The sequence below is a fragment of the Neoarius graeffei genome, chromosome 24 (genome assembly GCF_027579695.1).
Source record: "Neoarius graeffei isolate fNeoGra1 chromosome 24, fNeoGra1.pri, whole genome shotgun sequence".
Taxonomy (NCBI): Eukaryota; Metazoa; Chordata; class Actinopteri; order Siluriformes; family Ariidae; genus Neoarius; species Neoarius graeffei.
In genome coordinates, this window is record NC_083592.1 from 53458030 (window position 1) to 53477678 (window position 19649).

The 19649-nt window shown below is 42.2% G+C and overlaps 1 protein-coding gene across 1 annotated transcript in view; it reads left to right on the plus strand.

Annotated features, from left to right (window-relative positions):
- ccdc117 (coiled-coil domain containing 117) overlaps positions 1–19649 on the plus strand; it is a 33870-nt gene that overhangs the window by 6201 nt on the left and 8020 nt on the right. Inside the window, exons 2-4 of the mRNA XM_060907467.1 lie at positions 766–923; positions 3124–3174; positions 16996–17259. Of these exons, the coding sequence (XP_060763450.1) occupies positions 775–923; positions 3124–3174; positions 16996–17259 (464 nt within the window). The 5' untranslated portion in view covers positions 766–774. The remainder of the gene's footprint in view (positions 1–765; positions 924–3123; positions 3175–16995; positions 17260–19649) is intronic.

A 19649-nucleotide genomic window follows, 5' to 3' on the forward strand; every position in this document is an offset into this window, starting at 1 on the left:
TTTAAAAAAATCCTTAAACCTTTCAGAAGGACCAAACAAAAGCTGTGACAATCAAAAGGTAAATTCTCTTAAAATAAACACCACTTACTTAATATCGAATCGGTAGCCTTGGCGAACCACGAGGTGAATTTCGTTTACCTTTTAATCTGCCGGTTATCTTCCGATACTACGAAGTTTCTCTTATTTAGTTTCTGGTTCTGACTAGTTCCGAAGTTTATCAAGAAGTCGAAGTTGATCAGGATAAGTGCTGATTGGTTACGAAGTTTCGCGATTGTTATACTCATTCTTACAACACGATGACATCGTGGCTTTGCCGCTCGTTCTTGTGTACCTTTTGATAACGCGAGAATTATTTTGCCGTTCTGGTGATTTGTAAAACTTGTGCACGTGCCCAGTGCGCTGTTCTTACACTCATTCTTGCGTCCTTACAACACAATGACACAATGGCTCCGCCTCTACGAGGCAGTAGCTACAAAAAGGTTCTTATTTTCAGCACTTGTACAAATAAAAAAAAATTTGCTATTGCACCTTTTAGTAAATTGTTTAAATGAGCATCATGAAATGCCATCTAAATATTTAATACGTCGTTAATATTTCATTTTTAATTATTTAATTATTAAAGACCGATACTCATCCATCTGTAGATGTGATGATACCTGCAGTATGTATTGTAGACAGATCTATTGTATCATCTCAATATCGATATAATATATTGTCCGGTTCTATGATTCATCATTTGTTTATTTATTGATTTGTTGTTTACAGACAGACAGGATGCAGAGTGCCAGTCCAGGGAGCAGGGATTTGGGCTACTTCCCCTCCATGTTCTCTTCCCTTCCACACTTCACTGTTCCTGATATGAGCATCTCCAAGGGGAAAACCAGCAGCTCGTTCCACCTTCCAGGAAGCTCCATGACCAACTCGTGAGTGTTAGAGATTGGAGGTTTATAAAAAGAAGTTTTTTTGCTCACCTCCTCAAAACACACACTAATCCTCATTATTATTCACACTGTTACAGTTCACCCAGCTTTCAAATGTTGTTTTTCCAAAAGTATGTGCACCCCTGACTAGGGATGTTAACCGATGACCGTTTGACCGGTGGTTGACCGAATCAACGTTAACCGGTTAATTTTTTTTGGTTGTCAGTGAAAAAAAAAAAAATCGTTTTGAAGCTGCCGATTTTGGAGAGGAGAACCTGGAATTCTGTGTTTGTAAACGCTTGGGGCACGCCATGCGGTGTAAGGACGACAGCTAACAAATCAGAAACACCCATTCAGTCATGTCCCGCCCTCCCGCCCCAGTTAAAGACAGCTGACAAATCAGAAGCACCCATTCAGTCATGTCCTGCCCCAGTTGAACACAGCTGCCACCAGTGTTGCCAGATTGGGCGGTTTCCCGCCCATTTGGGCAGTTTTAAGTGGATTTTGGCGGGTTTTGAACATATTTTGGGCTGGAAAACGTCAGCAATATCTGGCAACATTGGCTGCCACTCGGCGAGAGAAAAGTGTAGACACAGGCTTTTTAGCTTACAAATTACTATTCTGTTTTTTTTTTTTAATTATTATTAGAAGGCACATCGAGTTTAGTCCTGCCTTGGCCAGTGCATTCTGAAAGTATGTTTCAGTCTGTAGCCAACAATGCATGTTATTGCAGATCAGATCTCTCCACACAAACTAAAGGCGCAGATGCCGACTTTTTCATGGACTGTAACGGCATTTGCTTATGTAGTAATTTTAATACAGAATTTACTCTGTTGAAATTATTCAGACACTCCAACGCCCCCCCCCGAAAAAAATATCGGATCTGCACGAGCTGTGAAAAAGGCGTGCCGTTTGCATCCCTGTTTAAACTCATAGGTTAACCGACTTTAACTGGCTAATGAGGCTCGGTGGCCGGTCAAGATTTTTTTTTTTTTTTTAAGTTTTCGCCATCCCTACCCCGGCCATCAAAGCCATCTACGGTATGGTTCTTGCTACAAAAACCTAAGCAACAATTAGATAAAAATGTCTTTGTATCCTGTATCCGTTGTAATTTCCCTTCACTGGAACGAAGAGGCACAAACCTGTCCCAGCTCGACAGTGCCCCTGTGCACAAAGCGAGCTCCATGAAGACATGGAAGAACTCGAGTGTCCTGCACAGAACTCAAACCTTAGGGATGAACTGCACCCCAGACCTCCTCACTTACCGTATCGAACATCAGTGCCTGATCTCACTAATACTCTTGGACCTGAATAAACACCCCAGCCACGCTCCAAAATCTAATAGAAAGCCTTTATAGAAGAGTGGAGTTTATTATAACAGGGCCGTATTATAATAATCCATGTTAATGCCGACAGGTTTTGGAATAGCAGCTGTGATAGTCAGGTGTCCACATACTTTTGGCCATATTACACTCATCAGCCACTTTAATATGAGCTTCTTGTTAATTTCTAAGATCCCTGTTCTGGGCTGCAGGAGTGGAACCCAGTGTGGTGTTCTGTTTTCTGTTGCATGCTGAGATGCTTTTCTGCTCACCACGGTTGTAAAGAGTGGTTATATGAGATACTATATCCTGCCTGGCAAAAAAAAAAAAGCTCGAACCAATCTGTCCCTTTTCCTCTGACCCTCTCTGATCAACAAGGCATTTGTTTCTATCCACAGAACTGTCCCGCACTCAACTCGATGTTTTTTGTTTTTCCCACCATTCTGTGTAAACTGTAGAGAAGTGTGTGTGTGAGAGAGAGAAATGCCTGAAATGTGATTCATTCATAGGGATCCTGAACATGACTAAATATCTCGGAGCTCAAACTGAGCCCAAAATCAGAGGTACCAAGATGATCGTGCCTTGCCTTGTTTAGTGATGCTGCCTGGGTCGAGTCTGTGATCTCCCAAAGGCCATGTCAATTCTAATTATTATACGCAACAGCCAAAAGAGCTCTTGTACTGGACAGAGATAAAAAGGAAGATGCTGAAACATCTCCTGTGTCTGTGAAATCTGTAAACATGCCTACTTACGCACACTATTAACTCTGTACTACACGGCTTGTATCTAAGTCTGGACAATATCTTGATGGTACAATCTCCAAATCATGATATCTGCTGTTCTAACACCTGTTGATGTTCTGTTGTGTGTGTTTGTTTCAGGAGCTGGGAGAGGAGATGTCTGAGGAAGCACAGGAGGAGGACGGATGATGAGTATGTATTTGCTACACACCGATCAGCCATCACATTAACACCACTGACAAGTGAAGTGAAAAATATTGATGATCTCATTACAGTGGAACCTGTTAAGGGGTGGGATATACAGTATTGGGCAGCAAGAGAACAGTCAGTTCTTGAAGTTGATGTGTTGGAAGCAGGAAAAATGGGCAAGTGTGAGGAGCGACTTTGACAAGGGCCAAATCGTGATGGTGAGATGACTGGGTCTGAGCATCTCCAAAACGGTACATCTTGTGGGGTGTTCCTGGTATGCAGTGGTTAGTACCGAACAAAAGTGGCCGAAGGATCCAAAGGACAACCAGTGAACCGGCGACAGGATCATAGGTGTCAAAGGCTCATTGATTCACATGGGGCACGAAGCCTAGCCCGTATGGTCCAATCCCACCCACAGAAGAGCTACTGTAGCACAAACTGCTGAAAAAGTTAATGGCTAAGTTAACCTTAGCCAGAGTTCATGAGTATATTCATTACTCGAAGATAAACTTCATATCTTTGCACAGCCATGTAATATCTTCTATTTATTTTTTTGTGGTCCAAATCCTGCGCTTTGATTGGCTGGCGAGCGGGTCTGTATCCTACAGTACAGACCCCACTTAAGAACCTCTGGCGACTCGCTCGTTCACAACAACAAACATAGTAGCAATTTTTTCAACATTTATCTTTAAAAAATAAATAAATAAAATTTTTATAAGATTTATCTCATTTCATCTCATCTGTAGCCGCTTTATCCTGTTCTACAGGGTCGCAGGCAAGCTGGAGCCTATCCCAGCTGACTACGGGCGAAAGGCGGGGTACACCCTGGACAAGTCGCCAGGTCATCACAGGGCCGACACATAGACACAGACAACCATTCACACTCACATTCACACCTACGCTCAATTTAGAGTCACCAGTTAACCTAACCTGCATGTCTTTGGACTGTGGGGGAAACCGGAGCACCCGGAGGAAACCCACGCGGACACGGGGAGAACATGCAAACTCCGCACAGAAAGGCCCTCGCCGGCCACGGGGCTCGAACCCAGAACCTTCTTGCTGTGAGGCGACAGCGCTAACCACTACACCACCGTGCCGCCCCAGATTTATTTGAGATTATCAAAAATCTTAATTTTTGCCAGCATTTCTCAGGAAAATAGCATTAATTTTACGTCATGGATAGCGATAACGACAGTCTTCACAGCAAAAGCGAGTTTTACTACCCTGAGGAAGAAGAAATAAATGACAACGTTTCAGGAGAAAGCTAAAACCTGTAACTTGCTAACAGTTTGATCTCATTAGTTAATGAGGCCCATTTTGGACCATGTTATCCTAATGCATAATATTACGTTGGGTAAAAACTTTAAACCAGAACAATCTCTTCAAAGTTTCAACAAATGGCTTTATTTATGCAATATAAAGGTCATAATACTGTATAACTTTGGTCGAGCAAAAACACTGAGCAAAAACATGGCTGAATCCTGAATGACTCAATTTTGTATAAATAGGGGACTACATAGGCGGCAAAATGTAGTTTTTTTTTTTTTTTTTTTTGCGCCTGCCATGGAAGTGCACTTGTATACTGAGGAGGAAACAATTTGCATTACAGCCGTGAATGAGGATTCAAAATGGTGTCTCGGCTCGGTTTTCCCTTTCGGGCGCTCTCGTTTTCTGTTAGAATTTGGTAAAGAAAAACTAAACATTATTTACCAGCTTAAGGTTGGTCCATATGGTGAAATACCGTGACCTCAGCCTTGAATACTGACCTCGGCCCAGAGGGCCTCGCTCAGTACTTTCAAGACCTCGGTCACGGTATTTCACGATATGGACCTCCCAGCTGGGAAATATATGTGTGTGTATGTGTGTATATATATATATATATATATATATATATATATATATATATATATATATATATATATGGTGGAAATTTATTTAAATCTCGTAAGATAGCCTAACAAAAAGACAAACGTTCGATCAGAAATGGAGCTGTGCTGTGCTCTGATTGGTCACAGAGGCACTGGACATGGACTGCATTGATGCATCATGTTAAGGTGATGATACACAGGGCTAGGGCTGCACGATATCAGAAAAATATGCGATATTCGATAACATGACTGAATATCTCCATATCGATATGTATCACGATAATTAAATATATAATGTTCTTACTTCTACTCGCCGTTCTGCCCTGTATCTAGCATTTAAAAAAACACCCAATGCATCGCTTCCATTCCAACATTATTTTTTATTGGAAAAACATGGCTACACCTGCAATGGTGTCCATCAGTCATCTTTAAATCTCTTAATTTTTGTGAGCGCAGCAGAAAATGTCTTAAGTAAACAAAAAACTGAAAACTACATTACATTAACATAAATCATTCAAAATGGCAATTTCAGCGGCTCCCGGGAGATGAAGGTGAGCGACACAGATTCACCATAAACTCAAACACAATCTGTTAATAACACATGCGGGTGAGAGAGCAGTGGTGTGTGTGTGTATGTATGTGAGAGAGAGCGTGGTTTTATGTTTTTATGCTTCTGTACAGCAGTGTTTGTCCCAGTGAGCCGCCCCACCACTGTTTTACAGGTACATGTCTTGCAAAGTACCTGAGTTTGCAGTACATCACCCCTCCTGAATCCAAAGTACTTCCAAATAGCAGACGTGCATTTTTTTTTTTTTTTGGAAACCAGTTCCTCCTCACACAAGTTTGTCTCGCCACACTTGCTCCCGCGTTCCGCCATCACCACGAGGCTTTTACTTGTTTTGCAATAGGGGGCGGAGTTATCCCGCGGCGCTTGTTGACATTCAAATGTGATTGGACGGCACAGAAAAATGTGCCCTTTATCGAAACTTAAGTAATTTTTGCGGTATGTGTATCGCAAACTATGATATCGCGATATCGATACTTTTTCGATATATTGTGCAGCCATACACAGGGCAACTTTTTGGGCAGTGTTGCTGGCAACAGGCAACCAGGTAAGAGACAGGGCAAGTAATTAGGGCAACAGACCAATCAGATAAGAGCAAAGGCAAGTTTATTTCTATAGCGCATTTCATACACAGTGGCAGTTCAATGTGCTTTACAGAGGTAAAGGCAAAACAGTAAACAGTAGAAAATAAAATTACATAAAATAAATGGGGAAGAAGAGAGAGAAAAAAAGAATTAAACAATAGTAGAAATAAAATAATAAAATGAAGTAAAAGTTCAGTAAAAAACAGCAGAATAAAAGTTAAGTAAAGTTTAAAACATGCAGAGACTGTAAAAGTTAAGTAAAGTTTAAAACGTAAAGATGATATTTAGTTAGCAGAAAGCATCTGAGAACAGCTTGGTCTTTAGTCTAGATTTGAAGCTGCCAACAGCAGGAGCATTTTTGATGTCCTCTGGCAGTTGGTTCCATAGCTGTACTGCATAGTAGCTAAAAGCTGCTTCACCACACTGTTTTAACAACAGGTTTTACCAGTAAATTTTTCTGCTGCGATCGGGTAGATCTGATTGGGTTAGGCCGCTGCAACATATCAGAGAGGTAATTGGGCCCTGTACCATTTAGAGATTTGTACACCAGCAGCAATGCTTTAAAGTCAATTCTGTAGCTTACTGGAAGCCAGTGAAGGGACCTTTAGAATTGGAGCAAATCTATTGCCAGGGAGACGGACACCGCAAAGATGGAGACTGAAACATGTCCAGCTGTCGCGTCTTCAGTCTTTATTTCACTCAAGTGAGTGTCACTTCTTCTGGACCAAAGCTGAATAGATCCTCTGGTCAATAGATAATTTACCATTACTTTAACATTTTATAAATCAAAATAACCACATTCTATTACTAAAGACTTCTTAAAAAAATATCTTTAAAAATGCTACTAGGCTCAATCACACATGCTATAACTTATAACTGACACATACAGTGCTCAGCGTAAATGAGTGCACCTCCTTTGAAAAGCAACATTTTAAACAATATCTCAATGAACACAAACAATTTCCAAAATGTTGACAAGACCAAGTTTAATATAATATCTGTTTAACTTATAATGTGAAATTAAGATTAATAATATAACTTGGATTACACATTTTTCAGTTTTACTCAAATTAGGGTGGTGCAAAATGAGTACACCCCACTGAAAGTCTCTGGAGCAAAGCTAAATTGTAGGCTACAAATGTCTAATTTAACAAGAATACAATCACAGGTGAGTCTAATTAGTCATTACACAGGTGTCCAGCAGACAGTTGACTATAAAAGGGTGTTACTTAAAGAAAACCCTTTCCCATTTCATGCTGTCAGCAACGGCACCACATGGCAGAGAAATGACAAGACCTGAGAAAGAAAATTTCTGTACACCACAAAGGTGAAGACGACAAGAAGATCAGCAAAGCTTTACTTATCAGTCAGAATACTGTAGCAAAAGTGGAACAAGAATTTAAGAAAGATGGAACTGCAACCGTCTCACAGAGACGTCCAGGTTGTCCACGGAAGTTAACACCTCGACAGGAGCGTCTTCTGATGAGAAGGGTTGAAGAAAATCGGCATGCAAGTTCACTGCAGTTATCTAAAGAAGTAGAACCCCGATTCCAAAAAAGTTGGGACAAAGTACAAATTGTAAATAAAAATGGAATGCAATGATGTGGAAGTTTCAAAATTCCATATTTTATTCAGAATAGAACATAGATGACGTATCAAATGTTTAAACTGAGAAAATGTATCATTTAAAGAGAAAAATTAGGTGATTTTAAATTTCATGACAACGCATCTCAAAAAAGTTGGGACAAGGCCATGTTTCCCACTGTGAGACATCCCCTTTTCTCTTTACAACAGTCTGTAAACGTCTGGGGACTGAGGAGACAAGTTGCTCAAGTTTAGGGATAGGAATGTTAACCCATTCTTGTCTAATGTAGGATTCTAGTTGCTCAACTGTTTTAGGTCTTTTTTGTCGTATCTTCCGTTTTATGATGCGCCAAATGTTTTCTATGGGTGAAAGATCTGGACTGCAGGCTGGCCAGTTCAGTACCCGGACCCTTCTTCTACGCAGCCATGATGCTGTAATTGATGCAGTATGTGGTTTGGCATTGTCATGTTGGAAAATGCAAGGTCTTCCCTGAAAGAGACATCGTCTGGATGGGAGCATATGGTGCTCTAGAACCTGGATATACAGTTAGGTCCATATATATTTGGACACTGACATAAATTTTGTTTTTTTACCTGTTTACTGAAACATATTCAAGTTATAGTTATATAATGGACATGGACAAAGTCCAGACTTTCAGCTTTCATTTGAGGGTATCCACATTAAAATTGGATGAAGGGTTTAGGAGTTTCAGCTCCTTAACATGTGCCATGCTGTTTTTAAAGGGACCAAAAGTAATTGGACAATTGACTCAAAGGCTATTTCATGGGCAGGTGTGGGAAATTCCTTCATTATATCATTCTCAGTTAAGCAGATAAAAGGCCTGGAGTTGATTTGAGGTGTGGTGCTTGCATTTGGAAGATTTTGCTGTGAAGAAAATATGCGGTCAAAGGAGCTCTCCATGCAGGTGAAACAAGCCATCCTTAAGCTGCGAAAACAGAAAAAACCCATCCGAGAAATTGCTACAATATTAGGAGTGGCAAAATCTACAGTTTGGTACATCCTGAGAAAGAAAGAAAGCACTGGTGAACTCATCAATGCAAAAAGACCTGGACGCCCACGAAAGCACTGGTGAACTCATCAATGCAAAAAGACCTGGACGCCCACAGAAGACAACAGTGGTGGATGATCGCAGAATAATTCCATGGTGAAGAGAAACCCCTTCACAACAGCCAACCAAGTGAACAACACTCTCCAGGAGGTAGGCGTATCAATATCCAAATCTACCAAAAAGAGAAGACTGCATGAAAGTAAATACAGAGGGTTCACTGCACGGTGCAAGCCACTCATAAGCCTCAAGAATAAAAAGGCTAGATTGGACTTTGCTAAAAAACATCTAAAAAAGCCAGCACAGTTCTGGAAGAACATTCTTTGGACAGATGAAACCAAGATCAACCTCTACCAGAATGATGGAAAGAAAAAAGTATGGCGAAGGCATGGTACAGCTCATGATCCAAAGCATACCACATCATCTGTAAAACACGGCGGAGGCAGTGTGATGGCTTGGGCATGCATGGCTGCCAGTGGCACTGGGTCACTAGTGTTTATTGATGATGTGACACAGGACAGAAGCAGCCGGATGAATTCTGAAGTATTCCGAGACATACTGTGTGCTCAAATCCAGCCAAACTGATTGGTCGGCGTTTCATAATACAGATGGACAATGACCCAAAACAAAGCCAAAGCAACCCAGGAGTTTATTAAAGCAAAGAAGTGGAATATTCTTGAATGGCCAAGTCAGTCACCTGATCTCAACCCAATTGAGCATGCATTTCACTTATTAAAGACTAAACTTCAGACAGAAAGGCCCACAAACAAACAGCAACTGAAAACCGCTGCAGTAAAGGCCTGGCAGAGCATTAAAAAGGAGGAAACACAGCGTCTGGTGATGTCCATGAGTTCAAGACTTCAGGCAGTCATTGCCAACAAAGGGTTTTCAACCAAGCATTAGAAATGAACATTTTATTTACAATTATTTAATTTGTCCAATTACTTTTGAGCCCCTGAAATGAAGGGATTGTGTTTAAAAAAATGTTTTAGTTCCTCCCATTTTTATGCAATCATTTTGTTCAATCCCCTGAATTAAAGCTGAAAGTCTGAACTTCAACTGCATCTGAATTGTTTTGTTCACAATTCATTGTGGTAATGTACAGAACCAAAATTAGAAAAATCTTGCCGCTGTCCAAATATTTATAGTGGGGCAAAAAAGTATTTAGTCAGAAGAAGAAACCTTTATTCATCACATGCACACTTCAAGCACAGTGAAATTCATCCTCTGCATTTAACCCATCTGAAGCAGTGAACACACGCACTCACTCAGAGCAGTGGGCAGCCACACCAGAGCGCCCGGGGAGCAGTCAGGGGTTCGGTACCTTGCTCAAAGGCACCTCAGCCCAAGGCTGCCCCACGTCAACCTAACTGCATGTCTTTGGACTGTGGGGGAAACCGGAGCACCCGGAGGAAACCCACGCAGACACGGGGAGAACATGCAAACTCCACACAGAAAGGCCCTTGCCGGCCGCTGGGTTTGAACCCGGAACCTTCTTGCTGTGAGGCGACTGTGCTAACCACTACACCACCGTGCCGCCCCCAATTGTGCAAGTTCTCCCACTTAAAAAGATGAGAGAGGCCTGTAATTTTCATCATAGGTATACCTCAACTATGAGAAACAAAATGGGGGGAAAGAATCCAGGAAATCACATTGTAGGATTTTTAATGAATTAATTGGTAAATTCCTCGGTAAAATAAGTATTTGGTCACCTACAAGCAAGATTTCTGGCTCTCACAGACCTGTAACAACTTCTTTAAGAGGCTCTTCTGTCCTCCACTCGTTACCTGTATTAATGGCACCCGTTTGAACTCGTTATCAGTATAAAAAGACACCTGTCCACAACCTCAAACAGTCACACTCCAAACTCCACTATGGCCAAGACCAAAGAGCTGTCAAAGGACACCAGAAACAAAATTGTAGACCTGCACCAGGCTGGGAAGACTGAATCTGCAATAGGTAAGCAGCTTGGTGTGAAGAAATCAACTGTGGGAGCAATTATTAGAAAATGGAAGACATGCAAGACCACTGATAATCTCCCTCGATCTGGGGCTCCACGCAAGATCTCACCCCGTGGGGTCAAAATGATCACAAGAACGGTGAGCAAAAATCCCAGAACCACACGGGGGGACCTAGTGAATGACCTGCAGAGAGCTGGGACCAAAGTAACAAAGGCTACCATCAGTAACACACTACGCCGCCAGGGACTCAAATCCTGCAGTGCCAGACGTGTCCCCCTGCTTAAGCCAGTACATGTCCAGGCCCGTCTGAAGTTTGCTAGAGAGCATTTGGATGATCCAGAAGAGGATTGGGAGAATGTCATATGGTCAGATGAAACCAAAATAGAACTTTTTGGTAAAAACTCAACTTGTCGTGTTTGGAGGAGAAAGAATGCTGAGTTGCATCCCAAGAACACCATACCTACTGTGAAGCATGGGGGTGGATACATCATGCTTTGGGGCTGTTTTTCTGCAAAGGGACCAGGACGACTGATCCGTGTAAAGGAAAGAATGAATGGGGCCATGTATCATGAGATTGAGTGAAAACCTCCTTCCATCAGCAAGGGCACTGAAGATGAAACGTGGCTGGGTCTTTCAGCATGACGATGATCCCAAACACACCGCCCGGGCAACGAAGGAGTGGCTTCGTAAGAAGCATTTCAAGGTCCTGGAGTGGGCTAGCCAGTCTCCAGATCTCAACCCCATAGAAAATCTTTGGAGGGAGTTGAAAGTCCGTGTTGCCCAGCAACAGCCCCAAAACATCACTGCTCTAGAGGAGATCTGCATGGAGGAATGGGCCAAAATACCAGCAACAGTGTGTGAAAACCTTGTGAAGACTTACAGAAAACGTTTGACCTCTGTCATTGCCAACAAAGGGTATATAACAAAGTATTGAGATGAACTTTTGTTACTGACCAAATACTTATTTTCCACCATAATTTGCAAATAAATTCTTTAAAAATCAGACAATGTGATTTTCTGGATTTTTTTTTTTCTCATTTCGTCTTTCATAGTTGAGGTATACCTATGATGAAAATTACAGGCCTCTCTCATCTTTTTAAGTGGGAGAACTTGCACAATTGGTGACTGACTAAATACTTTTTTGCCCCACTGTATGGACCTAACTGTACCTTTCAGCATTGATGGTGTCTTTCCAGATGTGTAAGCTGCCCATGCCACACGCACTAATGCAACCCCATACCATCAGAGATGCAGGCTTCTGAACTGAGCGCTGATAACAACTTGGGTCGTCCTTCTCCTCTTTAGTCCGAATGACACGGCGTCCCTGATTTCCATAAAGAACTTCAAATTTTGATTCGTCTGACCACAGAACAGTTTTCCACTTTGCCACAATCCATTTTAAATGAGCCTTGGCCCAGAGAAGACGTCTGCGCTTCTGGATCATGTTTAGATACGGCTTCTTCTTTGAACTATAGAGTTTTAGCTGGCAACGGCGGATGGCACGGTGAATTGTGTTCACAGATAATGTTCTCTGGAAATATTCCTGAGCCCATTTTGTGATTTCCAATACAGAAGCATGCCTGTATGTGATGCAGTGCCGTCTCAGGGCCCGAAGATCACGGGCACCCAGTATGGTTTTCCGGCCTTGACCCTTACGCACAGAGATTCTTCCAGATTCTCTGAATCTTTTGATGATATTATGCACTGTAGATGATGATATGTTCAAACTCTTTGCAATTTTACACTGTCGAACTCCTTTCTGATATTGCTCCACTATTTGTCGGCGCAGAATTAGGGGGATTGGTGATCCTCTTCCCATCTTTACTTCTGAGAGCCGCTGCCACTCCAAGATGCTCTTTTTATACCCAGTCATGTTAATGACCTATTGCCAATTGACCTAATGAGTTGCAATTTGGTCCTCCAGCTGTTCCTTTTTTGTACCTTTAACTTTTCCAGCTTCTTATTGCCCCTGTCCCAACTTTTTTGAGATGTGTTGCTGTCATGAAACTTCAAATGAGCCAATATTTGGCATGAAATTTCAAAATGTCTCACTTTCGACATTTGATATGTTGTCTATGTTCTATTGTGAATACAGTATCCGTTTTTGAGATTTGTAAATTATTGCATTCCGTTTTTATTTACAATTTGTACTTTGTCCCAACATTTTTGGAATCGGGGTTGTAGAAAGCCAAACTGGGGTGAATATTTCCCATGACACAATACGGCGTATGCTGCAGAGGAATGGCATGCATGGATGCCGTCTGTGAAAGAAGCCTCTCCTAAAGCCCAGGCACAAAAAAGCCCGCCGAGAGTTTGCCAGGGCCCATGCTGACAAAGATGAAGGCTACTGGGACTCTATACTCTGGAGTGATGAGACCAAGATAAATGTTTTTGGAACTGATGGCTTCAAAACTGTATGGCATTGCAAAGGTGAGGAATGCAAAGAAAAATGCATGGTGCCTACAGTGAAACATGGTGGTGGCAGTGTCCTTATGTGGGGCTGCATGAGTGCTGCTGGTGTCGGGGAGCTGCATTTCATTGATGGCATCATGAATTCACAGATGTATTGCTCTATACTGAAAGAGAAGATGCTACCATCATTCCGTGCCCTTGGTCGTCGGGCACTTTTCCAACATGACAATGATCCTAAACACACATCTCAGGCCACTGTTGGATTTCTGAAGAAGAACAGGGTGAAAGTGATTCAGTGGCCAAATATGTCTCCTGATCTGAACCCAATCGAACACCTATGGGGAATTCTGAAGAAACAAGTTGAGCATCACTCTCCATCCAGCATCCAGTCACTAAAAGAGGTCGTTGTTGAAGAATGGAAAAAGATTGATGTTGCAAAATGTCGCCAACTTGTTCATTCCATGCCTAGAAGACTTGGTGCTGTCATTAAAAATCATGGAGGCCGTACAAAGTACTAGATGTAGTAGTTTTTGTTGTGGGGTGTACTCATTTTTGCACCACCCCAATTTGAGTAAAACTGAAAAATGTGTAATCTAAGTTATATTATTAACCTTACTTTCATGTTAAGTTACATTCAAGCCAGAAAGTCTGTACAGCCCTTTCACCTTCTCCACGTTTTATTACATTATAGACTTGTAATAGACTGAGTTCATTTTTTTGTCACAAAATAGCCCATAATGACAAAGTGAAAGCAGGTTTTCAGAAAATATGCAATTTTATTTTACTGACAAAAATAGGTTATTTAGGGGTTACATATCTGTACACACCCTTAGCCTTGGTTGATGCACCTTTGGCAGCAATTACAGCTTCAAGGTGTCTTGGGAAAGAAGCTATGAGCTTGGCACGCTTGTTTCTGGACGTTTTTGCCCATTCCTTTTGGCATATCCTTGCAAGCTCCGTCAGGTTGGATGGGGAGCATCGGTACACAGCCGTTTTCAGCTCCTTCCACATGTTCAATTGGATTCAGGTCTGGGCTTTGGCTGGGCCACTCAAGGACATTCACAGACTTTCTCTGAAGCCACTCCTTTGTTCTCTTGGCTGTGTGCTTCGGGTCGTTGTCATGTTGGAAGGTAAACCTTCGCCCCAGTCTGAGGTCCAGAGCGTTCCGGAGCAGGTTTTCTTCTGTGGATCTCTGTGTACTTGGCTGTATTCATCTTTCTCTCTATCAGCACCAGTCACCCCGTTCCCGCTGCTGAAAAAACATCCCCATATCATGATGCTACCACCGCCATGCTTCACTGTAGGGATGGCATTAGCCAGGTGATGAGCGGTGCCTGGTTTCCTCCAGGCGTGACGCTTGGTATTCAGGCCAAAAAGTTCAATTTTGGTTTCATCAGACCAGAGAATGTTGTTTCTCATGGTTTGAGAGTCCTCTAGGTGCCTTTTGGCAAACTCCAAGCAGGCTGTCATGTGCCTTTTACTAAGGAGTGGCTTCTGTCTGACCACTCTACCATAAAGGCCTGATTTGTGGCGTGCTGCCTGGATGGTTGATCTTCTGAAAGGTTCTCCCAACTCCACAAGGATACGCTGGAGCCCTGTCAGAGTGACCCTCGGGTTCCTGATATCTGAGCTCCATATCAATGCGCTGCCGAAGCGCGCAGAAGGTGTTAGTACGCCTGTCATTATAGTGCGGACTTTCCATAGCATAGAAAATCGCTACGTTTCAATTTGTGTAACTGAACTTGTTTCATGTCACTGGTCATATAAACCTATGTAAACAGGAAAAACGCAGAAGAGTTTGGTCGCATCTAACTACAGCCCCAAAAAATACCATTGGCCATACTGAGCCTAGCTACATTGCTAACAGGAGTGACAGCGCGTCTGACTGATTGGGAGGTCGCGCAAAGCTCGGAGAGGTACGGAGCAGCTCGTCTCAATTCAGATAAGAGCATATTTCATTATGGAAGTACGGTGGACTGTTCCTTTAAACTTTGTCTTGTCAACATTTTGGAAATTGTTTAAAATGTTACTTTTCAAAGGGGGTGTACTCATTTACGCTGAGCACTGTACATCACGAAAACAATCGTTTCATTCTCATCTCAGCAAAAAAGACAAAAGGACATGGACCAGGAAATGGCTGCTGAGGAGGAAAAGGGCGTGGCAGAGCTCCTGAAAGACTTTTTTACATCACGAAATTTGTACTGTTTCGCCCTTGGGTTCCACAAGTTAGTCATGCTCTGTATGTGAATTAGATCAGACGATAAGTTGGACAAGCTCCATTACAACTCTCTCAAAAAAAAAAAAAAAATCATGAGCTGCCAATCAGTTTCTAACTTGACGCAAGAGTGCTAACGTCATCCCTACATAGCTAGCGATAGCTTTCAACTAACCGTGTTAGCGAACTAGTGGTGGTTTTTGCTAAATCCCATTCGGTCTCTATGGAGCTGTGGTTAGCTAACAGCAGTTTACACTTAGCTGAAAAAAAGTCAATAATAATAATAAGTTAAATTTCTCTAGCGCCTTTCAAGAAACCCAAGGATGCTTTACAATTCTAGACAAAGAAAAAAATAAAAATAAAAAATAAATAAATGAATGAATAATTAATAAAAAATAAAAGTAAAAAGTCCACCAAGTAGGGGTCAAGATGTAATTCCAGTGGTGTAGCAGCCACAGTCCCACCAAAAGGCGCATAAAAACGAGTCCCACATCTCCAGCACCGCCGCCGCGACGCCATCAGCCACATCACTCGAACACCACGCCGTGGATCCACAAAAACGAGCAGAGACGCTCCGCCACGCAGAGCGCTGGTGTGTCCCAAACCGCCTGCACAGCCGCCGGAACATCATGCCAAGCGCTAAAGCACAGAGCGCTGGACAACCACGATGTAAAATGAGCAGCGAGCTCACTGCAGTCCACAGCTGGGAGCGCAGGCATCACCCACAGCGAACCAAGGCCTGGAGGGAACCAACGCCCAAACTGGGTCCGGAGCTACATCACAAGCGGCGCGCAAAACACTCAAACAAACATCAAACTACACAAACACACAGAAAAAAAAAATAAAATGAAAATTGAAAAAGAAAGAAAATAAAATTAAAACAAAAAGCTCTGGTGAGAAGCGGCAGCCAGAATGCGCACGACGTACTCTCAACCGGAAACGGAAAAAAAAAAAAATTATCTAGCTTACCCACGACCCTGCACAGGATAAACGGCTACCAATGTCTTAATTCTAACCTGAGCACATAATAGATGTCTGTCTGTTTTTTTAAGTGTTTGATGAGGTAAATTCACCACATTGGGTTTACAACAACTTACTGCCGTAAAAAGATACAAGTTGTCTTTTTTTTTTTTTCTTCGTGCCACTGCCGTTGAGACCCGCCATCTTCGTTGAAAATTTCAGAAGCTCTCAGGTGGTCATGTGATTTGCTGCGAGCACTCTGATTGGATGGTCTTAAAAAGTTTCCCCAAAACTGATCAAAATCGTTCAGGTAGAAATTGTTGCCTGATCTCAATGGGAAAGTATCGAAGCGCAGTTGCCCTGTGTATCATCATCATCATCATCATCCTCTTAACAGCTACAAGTATTTGTGAAGCTTTTCCTTTCTGTGAAACTGAGATTTTTGTTCTTGTCTCATTTGAGTATTCGAACTTCTTTTACATCGTTCTACATTTCTCTTCGCAGTACAGCTGGATTTGTCTTTGGTTTGGTTTCTGTTTCTCGAGTCTGTTGTTAAAATACTGACTGGTTTTATGGATGTTTTTTTATTTATTGTTTTCCTCGTATAGAGGCTGCAGCGCCAAAAGACAGAAGATGATGGATGAGGGAGAATCCGATCCCTTGGAAGACGCAAGATCCAGACCAGACCCAGAGTGGTTGGCCGAGTGTGCGACTGTAGGTTCTCCCACCGTTCAGCACTGCGGTACCTCCGCCCCGCCGTCCCCAAACACCCAGTACAATCGGAGCCCTTTACCGGCTGTCAGGGTGGAGACAGAGGGCTCCTGTATGGAGGTGGAGGCGGCACAGAGGAAGCTGCAGGAGATCGAGAACAGGTTAGAGACTTGTAGACCTGAGCGGAGTAGAAGGTTTGTCAGTGTCTGTTTACTCGTATCAGAGAAACACATGCGTTTTTGTACTTTTATCGGTGTAGGGACTCTCATTGATCTCACGTATTCCCGAGCCCCTTACCTGAACCTTAAAGCATGTATGCAGAATCATGGCCTCACTTTTGTTTATAAATGCCTTGAGACCTCAAGAATGGCACAGGAATGGTTTTAAGCGTTAACAATAAATCTAATATAGTAAGTTTTACGATTAAAGTGATTTATACAGGTAGCGGTCTGAGTGAATGACCTTGACGTCCGTAACGTCACAGCAGGAAGTCTGTCAGTCTCCTCGCCATTTCCGCTATACCAAAACACAGAGCTGACTGCAACTCCGAGCCTCCATTTTGAGCTAATTTATTGCCGTGCCACGTCGACGTGTTGCTGGCAAGTGCAGCAACACAACAGAAGCTGGATTTACATTGCATTCATGGCCCAAGAATGTTCAAACTGCAAAGGTTTGGACGCGTTTTGCGAGAAGTTCACGGGCACATTGGGCGCCTACGAAGTGGTTTCTCCTCTGCTCTGCACATTTTACTGAAGATTCATACGAGACCTCTGATCTGTTGAGGAACTTTGGCTATAAGCCTGTATTGAAAGAGGGTGCAGTACCAACAATTAAAGGAAACAAGAAAAAGAAAAGTATTTGTGTGTTGTTTTTTTTTTTTAAAAGCAAAGTTCAGTTGCATCAGTTCTCCCAGAGTGTGAGCCGAGGGTTGTTGCTAAAACCTGGGATGGAATGGAACGGGACGTGACGTATTGCTCAGGCAGTGACCTCCCCACGGTTGTTGCTAAAACCGGTGACGTTCCGTCCCGGGTTTTAGTATTTGCCTGAGCTGAGCAGTAATGGCGGAGTACTCTGTATGGACAAAATGGAGAATGAGTGGAGCAGCCGGCTGATTTCTCCACTGGATATTGCTGCCATCTCGCCCTTACATGGAAGAAGCGAATGAACAGAGAGCTGAACGAACAACTGAAAGTCAGATTGTTTCAAAACAGTTGGCCGCAAGATCGGCCTTCAAGAAGCGAGAACACAAACGGGTAAGCTCTGACTCTCATTTGGATAAAAACAACAAAAACACGTTGTGTATCTGCATTGTGTTTAAGTTACCAGTATAAGATTATTTATTTAATTTGCTCCAGAATGTGATTCTCAGTTCATCTGATTATTTAATTAGCCTTTTACGTTTTATCCTGTTTTAATGAGTCAACACACAGTCAGTGAAGTCAAATCAGTCTTAGTTGAGCAAGTCGGTAACGCTATTTCTTACTTTCACCATAAGTTTTTATTTATATGACTTTGGTCTATAGCTGGCAAAGGCCTCGGCCTTAAAACCAGTTACCGCAGTGATGTCACGCACTCAGGGGTGGCTGGCTCAGCGGGGCGGCTCCAATGCCAACTTTGCGGTTGATTTTAACTCTCAATGTATTTTTTTTATTTTTTTTTATTCCCATTTATGCAGCATACAAGAGTCAAAGATGGAGGTACTGTCCACTCAGAAATGTATTTAAAAATAAAGGTTCTACGTATCTGCTTTAACCATCACAAGTAAATGCTTCACCTGAACCCTAAAACTAAGTCTTCATCCTCAAACAGCCCTTTGAAAAAGTGAAGACCGGCCAAAATGTCCTCAATCCGTTAGTAAAAAAAACATCCTCAATATATAGCAAGCGCACACGTGATCTTGGGCGGTGGGAGAACATGGACGGACAAACCAGCAGCTCGGGATTTTTGCGCCCAAGCTACAGTCCTGTGCAAAAGTCTTAGACGTACACAAAGAAATGCTGTAGACCAAAAATAACGAAATGAAATGTTTAACATTAAAAAAAGTGTATATACACTACCGTTCAAAAGTTTAGGGTCACCCAGACAATTTTTTATGTTTTCCATGAAAAGTCACACTTTTATTTACCACCATAAGTTGTAAAATGAATAGAAAATATAGTCAAGACATTTTTCTGGCCATTTTGAGCATTTAATCGACCCCACAAATGTGATGCTCCAGAAACCAGGGCTTTGAACCAGAATTTTTTTCCTATTGGTTCGTTCCGAACAGAAACGGAATTTTAACGTTTCCGGTTTTGGGTTCCACCATTAAATAGACGTTCCCGAACCGGTTAGAACAAAAAAATATCGTTCCCGGAACGGTTAATTACGTTCCCTGTCAGCTGTTTAACAAATGGCTATAAAGTTATGTCTCTGTCTCATCCAGCTTAAGCCAAATGTAGGCTAATTCTATTACAACCTTCATTAAATAAGACAAGAAATAATTCTAAACAATTATTATTTCAAATGTTGGCGATTTGGATTCTCAGTATGTCTTCCCATCTACACAAAC